The sequence below is a fragment of the Priapulus caudatus genome, unplaced genomic scaffold, assembly GCF_000485595.1.
Source record: "Priapulus caudatus unplaced genomic scaffold, Priapulus_caudatus-5.0.1 Scaffold557, whole genome shotgun sequence".
NCBI classification, from domain to species: domain Eukaryota; kingdom Metazoa; phylum Priapulida; class Priapulimorpha; order Priapulimorphida; family Priapulidae; genus Priapulus; species Priapulus caudatus.
In genome coordinates, this window is record NW_014577618.1 from 120,719 (window position 1) to 129,678 (window position 8,960).

General features: G+C 59.1%; 1 protein-coding gene across 1 annotated transcript in view; it reads right to left on the minus strand.

Moving 5' to 3' along the window:
* The window catches only part of LOC106811618 (muskelin-like), a 26,342-nt gene that overhangs the window by 2,594 nt on the left and 14,788 nt on the right, over positions 1-8,960 (minus strand). The window contains exons 14-16 of the mRNA XM_014815322.1: positions 8,841-8,920; positions 8,071-8,182; positions 7,265-7,446 (exon numbers count right to left, since the gene is read on the minus strand). Coding sequence (XP_014670808.1) covers positions 7,265-7,446; positions 8,071-8,182; positions 8,841-8,920 — 374 coding nt within the window. The remainder of the gene's footprint in view (positions 1-7,264; positions 7,447-8,070; positions 8,183-8,840; positions 8,921-8,960) is intronic.

Genomic DNA, 8,960 nt, shown 5'->3' on the forward strand with positions numbered 1-8,960 from the left:
CAGGCCGACGTTGAGGATCGGCTATCTGACGCGACTCCGGCAAGGCAGGGCATGGCACGGTGAGAGCAACGCTGGGCATTGACACATGAATATTAAGGGGCAGAAAATTAACTTGTTGGATCCCGCTCCCTGCCCTTAAAAAGGAGGGAGTCTGCAGCCACACAACACCTCGCCACGGGCCACGTCGCCCACGTCCTGCCCCAAGTCCCTGCCAAAGCTCCCCATGAGATAATTTAAATTAACGCATGTGGCTTATTTTGAAGATTGCCTCGGCGGTTTGCACGTCTGGCCAACATCTTTGTTTTGGAACATTTGCTGAAAAACAATACGGCTCATCTCCGCGAGGGCTGTGCTATTGGAACGGAACTAGTTAGTTCTAGCCAGATGTTTCGGGAGTCGGCACGGAAGGATTCCCCTACCTCTCCTGCCCTCCACCACTCAGCCGCCGCTCCGCACAACTCCCCACTCAGCCCCAGCGCTATCCATCCTGATCACCACCCGTATTTTTCGCCACCGTGCGGACGCTGGAATGATAGGTGGTGGGGCAGCGGTGAGGCACAATGTGTATGGCGGCAAACCATTGTGCCCACGGATCCCTGCGTGCCCACGTGGCGCTTTCGCCTACTTCTGTTATATGTCGCTCGTCTAACACATGTCGATTACTGCGCGTTAGATATCCGCGCTGCGTTAGAGTAACCTGTCACAAGTTTTCTCGTTAGAGTTGGGCTGTGCAGAGTAGCTCGCGTTACAGTTCTCTCGTGTAGAGTTGCTCGTCTTATGCCAGTTGCTCGTCTAGAGTACGGCCGCGCCGTTAGCAGTTGGCTCGTTAGCAGGTTGCTTGTTAGGCCGTAGCTGCGGTTACACATGTCGTGCTCGTTGGCGTTCCGGACGGCGGGTTCACACAGAGGGGCAGGCATCGACTCGGGGTTGCCACCACGTCACGAGATGAGATCCATGATGCTGTCGGGTGAGCTACGTTGGCCACGGCAGATCGGGCGCGGCGGGTCGATCGAGCTTAGATCGAAATTCACTATCGTTGCACTCCCTCTGCCGCCTCCGCGGCGATCTCGGCCTCGTCCCTTTTCGCGATCTTCTCTCTCGGCCTCCGCGAGTCTCGCCTCTTCCTTTCAATGCTCCCTCTCCTCCTGATGGCTCTCTCCTGGCCTCTGCGATCCTCGGGGCCTCTCGCTTCTGATATCCTCTCGCCTCTCGATCTCTCTCTGCCGTGCCGCGATCTCCCTCTCCCTCTCGATCTCTCTGCTGCCTCCCCGATTCCCTCTCCTCGTCGCTCTCTCCTCTCGCCTCTCGTCTCCCTCTCGATTTGCTGCTCTGCCCTCTCCCTCTAATCTCTCTCTCCCTCCCGACTTGTCTCTCTCCCTCTCGATTACCTCGATCTCTCTCTCCGCTCTCGAATCTCTCTCTTTCCTCTGAGTATCCGGCTCTCCCTGCTCGATCCTCCTCTCGCGTCCCGATCCTCCCGCTCGCCGCATCGCGCCGCCGATATCCGCTCTCCTCCGCGCTACTCCCTCTTCCCTCCGATCCTCCCTCCTCCCTCAGCCGATATCCTCTCCCTCCCGAATCTCTCTCGTAACCTCTCGATGCTCTCTCTCTCCCTCGATCTCCTCTCCCTCTCTCATGCTCCTCCCCTCTCGGATTCTGCTGCTATCCTCTCCGATATTGCCCTTCTTACCCTCTCGATCTCCCTCTCCCTCCATATCCCTGTCTCCGTCCCGATATCCCTCATCCATCCTCGATATTCCGCTCTCCCTCCTGATCTCAGTCTCTACACTAGCTCGATCTCCGCGCTCTTCACCGCCTCTCGTATCTCCCTCCGCCTCTCGGATCTCTCTCTCCCTCCTGATCTCCCTCTCCTCCCCGATATCCTCTGCCTCCCCCCCTGATCTCCTCTCCCTCCCGCCTCCCCCCCCGCACTCCCCTCCTCTCTACGCTCTATCCCCTTAGTCCTTTTCCCTCTCCCTCCGCTCCTCTCCGCCTCCGTCCTCCACCAGTGTCCTCAGCAATAAAATACATGATCTCGACAGCTTCCGCCCCCCCCCCCCCCTCCCTGCCGATGTTACAGACCCCTTCTCTCTCTTCTCTCCCCTCCGCAGGGTTTGACCACCGCGCAAGGACCGGCGGCACGAGAACCCCCATTCGAAACTCGTCTCTGGGCCCTGATGCTCTGACATCCCGCCCGCCCCCCCCACCCCAATCGATGGTGAGAGAGAAATCGCCGCTCGCCCCCCCCCCCGCCGCTTTCCCCCCCTCCGCCTCCCGGCCCGCCCGCCCGCACCCTCCCGCGCCCCACCCCCCCGCAGCGGCCCACTACACACTAACATCACCACCGGGAGGCGGATGCCAGCCGATGACCCCTTCAACGCCTCCCGCATAATCGGCCCCCTCCGGCGCCGTGAGGCCCACACACTCCACCGCGCTCCGCCCCCCGTCCAACACTCCTCCCTTTGGGAGCATGCTCAGAGCTACCCCCTCTCTTCCTCTCCCCCCCACACGACTTGCAAAAAGAGCTCCCCCCCGGTGAAAAAAAATTACACTCTCTTTCCTCCCCCCCTCACGCGCGTCGCCCCCCCCTCCCCTTCCCCCCCAGCCCCGCGCGTGCACAGAGCCCCGCGAATCTCGCGACGGTGTCGAGCCTGGTCAACTTGTTTCGACTAACGCTCCGCAAACCCTCCCCGCGCCCTCCCTCACGTCTCGCTTCCCTCCCCCCCGTCTCTCATCCGTCCCTCGCACCCCTCTCCCCGCACTACGCTCGTCGGGCTCTCCGCCGCCCCGCCGCTCGTCACTCTCCCGCCCCCTCGCTCCACGTGCCGAGAGACCTACACCCCCCGCTCGCCCAAGACCCGTCCTCCTCCCCCCGCCCCCCCGCGCACTGCTCAGGCCTCCCGGCTCTGTCTTTCACTCCCGACCGGCTGCGTCCCTCGCACCCGCCATGCGGCTAACAACCAACACACCCCCCCCTACCCCCCCGCCGCCAAGCCGCACTCTCCCCGCGACTTCCGCATCTTTCAAAGCCCCCCTCTCCGAAAATCGCTCCCCCCACCCCCCCCCCCCGGTCGCACGCCCCCAAAATCAGCTCCCCACCCGCCCGCCCCCCACCCACCCCACACACCCGCCTCACACACATAGCATCTCTCGCAACCGAGCACCGCCCTCACTCTCTCTCCCCCACACACGCAAACCCCACACGACGCCTCCCCGCCTGCACCACACACAACACCACAACGTCATTTTTTCCCTGCGCTTTCGGCCCCGCAGATGCCTTGACTCGTGACGCCCCCAGTGATGTCGTCGTGCCGCCAAGGTCGTGACATCCCCTACCACCCCCAAGAACCGAGCAAGCTGAATCCCCGCCAGCGCACACGCAGGCCAAGCAGCTCCCCCCTCGGCCCCGTGCCTCCGGCCCGCGCGCTCCGCCCCCCCGCATGGTACATGCGAGCCCGCACGCTTCACACCACTACGACGCCCCGCCCCCCCTCACGCTCGCACAAGGCTCACCGTAGCCCCGCGCTGCGCCTCCCCCCGGCGCGCCAAGCCATCCCCGCACACCATCATCTGCTGTCTCCCACTATACTCTGTTAGTCTCCACACCGCCGCTCTCGTAGCTGCGTTACTCACCCTCGATTCTTCTGTTAGTGCTCACCTACAACCCCTGCGCTGTTGAGGGTCTCGCGCACCATGCCCTCTGCATACCGTAACCCCCGGTCTCTACACCCTCTCTGTTAGTCCGCCCCTGACTACCACTCTCGCTATGTGGTCCCTCCACCATCCGCCTCGTTTCCTCCCCCTCTTTCTACTAGTTGCTCCCTTCCAACCCTAACCACAACTCAAAAGTAACCTACCGAAATTGGTCTTTACCTGGATGCCTTGGTTAGACGTGTCGGCCTACACGCACGCGCTAAGAATTAAGTCCGTTATCTGTTAGGCCCCGTCTGGGCTCCGAAACATTTTTCGGCCGTCCCTGCTCCTCTACCACTCTCTCCCCTGCCCTCCCCTCCTTCTGCCTCCTCCCTCTTCCTCTTCTCTGGCCGGCTCATGCCGAGGGTTCTGCCTACCCCCCCCACCGCGCACCTCGCAACTTCGAAACACCGGCCGGACCCACAGGCGCCCGGGCAGCGCGGGGACCCCACCTCAGCGGCGGGGCGCCCCTCCGGGGGCCGCCCCTGCCGTCCGACCCCACTCCGCTCGGCACGCCACAGCAACACACGTCCCGCAGCCCCGCCTGCACCCCTACAACCACCACCAACGCATCTATTGACGCTATATCATCACCCCCCCGCAACCCAACCCATTATAATATCACGCATTCCCCCATACCTATCACCACCTCACCTCCACTCCCCACCACACCTCATACTCTAAGTTGCTTAATCACCCTCACCTCACCGCTCACCACTCAGACTCCGCTGTCTCGCTGCTACCCCGCACTGAAAGTGCGGACCTTGTCTCTTGCTCGGGCCAGTGGGTCACGACATGGGAATTCCTCTTGCCGCCCCCCCCCGGACCGTGGCCCTCAATCTGCACGCTCGCCCCAAGCCAGGCCCAGCCACCTCACCCAAACGCCTGACCTCATCTCGGCCCGCCTGTTCCTCCATCCCGTATGCCATTCCCCCATCTAAAAACACAACACCACCACACACACACACCTTTTACCTTCCCCGCGCCCCCCCGCCGCCGCGCAATTGCCCCACACTCCTCCACCCGCCCCACCGCTCGCCGGCACCCCCCCCCCCCGCGCCCCGCCGGCGCACCCACCCGCACTCTCGCAACCACGCGGGGGCGCGCGCGTCTTTCCCCCAACCCCCCCCCCCCCAACCGGCCGGCGCGCGGCGCCCCCGCCGCCCCCCCGCCGTCTTGCCGGAAAGTACGCGGCAGAAGCCTGCCTTCTCCTCTCCTCCCGCGCCCTCTCTCACCTCTCCCCTCTCTCCCCCGCCCCCCCCCCCACTGCTCCTCCGTCCCCCTCTCCCGTCGGCCCCTCTCCCTCTCTTGCCCTTCTGCCCTCCTCCTTCGCTCTCTCTCCTGCTCCTGCTCGTGCCGTGGGTCTGTCCTCTGCCCTCTCCCTCTCTGGCCGGCGCTCTCGCCTCCTCGCGCCATCTCTCTGCTGCTGTCATCGGCTCTCTGCGCTCTCTCTCTCTATGCTACTCGACGCCCTCTCTCTCTCTTGTGCTCTTAATACTTCTCCGATTGCTGACGAGGTTGGCTGAATCTGCATTCGTGCGCATATAGCCTGCAGCAGGTGCACTACCTGTTCGGCGGCACCGCGGGCGCTGTCGTCGCTGCGCCGAAGGGTGGGCGTCTCGAGACTTCTGGTCGCTGCGTCTGCGGCGCGGCCTTGCCCGCCGAGCGACGCACGGTGTGCTGACGGCGATGCCCGCTAACTGATCGCAATGCCGGCGCTTCCAGAGAATCGGGCCACTTATGCGCCCGTCGGCAAGCCCGCGCTCAGGTGACTGGCATGATTAGCGACGACTTAACGATGGTGTAGTAATTAGCGCCGATTTAACGATGGCGTAATTAGCCGGGACGATTAAGATGGGCGTAATTGACGACCGGATTTTAACGATGCGTATTAAGCGGACGATTTATCGATGGCGGTAATTGACGACGATTTACGAGGCGTAAATTAGCGCCGATTTAACGATGGCGTAATTAGCGACGATTAACGATGGCATAAATTAGCGACGGTTTAACGATGGCGCAATTAGCGATGATTTAACGATGGCGTAATTAGAGACCATTTATCATGGACCTAATACGCAAGATGCGCGAGCTCTTCGATGTCGATTTAAACCTCTGATAAGAACGTGGCAGAACGTGGCTGGCCCGTCTTTCTATCTCTGGGTTATCGTCGAGCTCGTCGTCGCTGGCAACGGCGAAGGTTGTGTCTTGCTGAGGACGTGACACGTGTCTCGCTCGTGTCGTTTGCTCGTACTCGTTTGCTCGCGAGGCGTAATTTGCGACGTGTCGACGCTTCTTAACAGGTACAGCGAAAAAAATACAGAACGGGGGCCGTCGGTGGCGATTCTAGCCGCCCGAAATGGGCCAAAAAGAGCCCCTCGAAATTCTTGGCATAGAGTTCAATGGCAAACGCCAAATTTTAGAGGGGGTGACTATCTTTCAATCCACGGCGAGCTTGAACAAAGTAGCGGGCAGCTTGCGCGTTGCCGTGGCAACGTACTCACCGACAGCACGTGGATCTCATCCGTGAGTGGGTCAATGGTTGCCCTCTGTGTGAACCCGGCCGCCGGAACTGCAACGAGCAATCGACATGTGTAACGAGCTACCCTAACGAGCAACTGTAACGAGCTACTCTAACGAGCAACTGTAACGAGCAACTGTAACGAGCAACTGTAACGGGCAACTGTAACGAGCTACTCTAACGAGCAACTGTAACGAGCAACTGTAACGGGCAACTGTAACGAGCAACTCTAACGAGAAACTGTGATGGGTTACTCTAACGAGCGATTCTAACGAGTAATCGACATGTGTAACAAGCGACTATAACGAGGAGGCGAAAGCGCCAGTGGCACGAGGATCCGTGGGCGTGGTTGCCACTATACTACATGTGCATCACGCTGCCCCCCACCCCCTATATTCCAGGGTGCGAAATTACTGTGTCAAATACTCCCTGATTTATTGTCGGACTCCCTGATTTGACATATGCAGGAGTCCGTGTGACTCCCTGAAAATTCTGCTAAACTAACTAGTTCGTTCCAGAGCACAGCCTCACAGAATGACCGTATTTTTTCAGCAAATGTCCAAACAAAATTTGGCAGACGTGCAACCGCATGAATCTTCAAAATAAGCACATTCGTTATTATTAATATCTCTAGTTTTGAACTTCAGACTGCGGACTCCCTCACTTTGCTGCAGACTCCCTCTTTTTAACGGCAGGGAGGGAGTCCAACAAGTTAATTTCTGCCCCTTATATTCCATGTGTCAATGCAGCGTTGGCGCTCACCGTGCATGCCCTCCTTGCGCGAGCCGTCAGATAGAATCTCAACGTCGCCCGTATCGAGGTTGTAGGTGAAGAAGTCGTTGAGGTATTCCTTCGACCGCTGGCCCGCAAAGATGTACAGCAGCCGCCGCGTCTGCGTAGATATTTGATAGAGAAAGAGAAATCAGGTTCGAGCCGGGCGGCAGTTCGTAGGACGTCACGCCCGCTCGCACTCTCGCTCTCTTTCTCTCTCACTCTCGTTTTCTTTCTATCTCTCGCTCGCACACTCTCTCTCTCTCTCTAGCCAGTCACCTGAGCGCGGCTGCCGGGGCGCAAGTGGCGATCTCCTGGAAGCGGTGCTTGCGTATCAGGTAGCGGCATCGCCGTAGCAACGTGTCGCGCGAAGGCCGGCTCAGACGCAGCGACCAGAAGTCGTCGAGACGCACCTTGGGCAGCGACGACACGCCCGGGTTGCCGCCGAACAGGTAGTGCACCTGTGCAGGTAGCGCACGAATGCAATCAGCGCCTCGTCAGCAAGGAGAATATAAGAGACACAGAGAGAGAGAAAGATAGAGATGGGCCGAGAGAGGGAGAGGGAGAGGGGCCGAGAGAGCGAGAGGGGCCGAGAGAGGGACAGGGAGAGGGAGATGGGCCGAGAGAGGGAGAGAGAGAGAGGCCGAGAGAGGGAGAGGGAGAGGAAGAGGGAGAGGAAGGAGGGAGAGAGAGAGGTAGAGAGAGGGAGCGAATAAATTTCTAACCCCAACCCTAACGATAACGCTAATTCTAGCCTCTTACCACACTCTACCACTATGCAGTTAAAGACAATTTCGTAGTACTTTGATTGTTGGTTAGGGTTAGGGTTAAGGACACTAATAAAGAGGGTAAAGAGGCCGAGTGGTGACCAATAGAGAGTGTAGTGAGACTAACAGAACAGTGCAGTAACCAGTAGAGAGGGTGTGTGGAGACTAACAGAACAGTGTAGTAACCAGTAGGGAGGGCGTGTGGAGACTAAGAGAGTGTAGTGAGACTAACAGAGTGTAGTAACCAGAAGAGACAGTGTAGAGAGTGAGACCAGCAGAGATGGTGTGCGGAGGGCTGCCGAGCGAGCGCCTACGTACCTTGTGCACGTGGTCGTAGGTGAGCTGGTGCGCATACCTCGCGCACGGCTCCAGCACCGACTGCTTGCTGCTGTCCTTCTGATTCAGCTTCTCATTCTTGTAGATGCACGACCTGCGCACGACGACACACGGGGGGTCAGAGGTCAATGCCGCGCGGGTCGAAAGCAGGGGAAAAATAACGTTTTTTTTTCGCGGGAGCTCGTTTTCTTTGGGAAAAATAGCTCTCGGTAAAAATTTTACGGGAGCTATTTTGAGCCTCACGGGAGCGATTTTCGGAGGTTTGAAGAGCGAATCGCTCGTCGCTCCCTTGTATTTTTTACCCTGGTCGAAAGCACCTCGATGAAGAGACAACAAGAGCGCGAGGAGACGTCTTCGACGTTGTAGTCTCTCGCACTACGAGCGATCGACGAGCGCGAGAGGACGACTAGTCGAGATCAGCGATCAGGACGACGAGAACGAGATGAGACGAGAGCGATTTTGCGAGGTGAAAAAGTTGACGGGCGACCCAGTCGCGAGATTTCGCGGGGCTCTGCGCACACGCTGAAGGGAGGGGGCACGCGCATGCCAGGGGAAAAATTAATTTTTTTTCACGGGAGCTCTTTTTCAAGTCTGTGGAAAAATAGCTCTACATCAAAAATTTTACGGGAGCTATTTTGAGCCTGACAGGAGCGATTTCGGAGGTATGAAGAGCTCATCGCTCCCGTGTATTTTTTACCCTGGCGCATGCGCGGGGGCATGCAGGGGAAACGGGACGGGGGTTTCTCTCTCACCATCGATTGTGCGCGATGTCAAACACCCAGAACGAGTTTCGTGGGTTCTCGTCCCGCCGGTCCTTGTCCTTGCTCAAACCCTGCGGAAAGAGAGAGAAGGGTCAATCATTCTTTTATTCT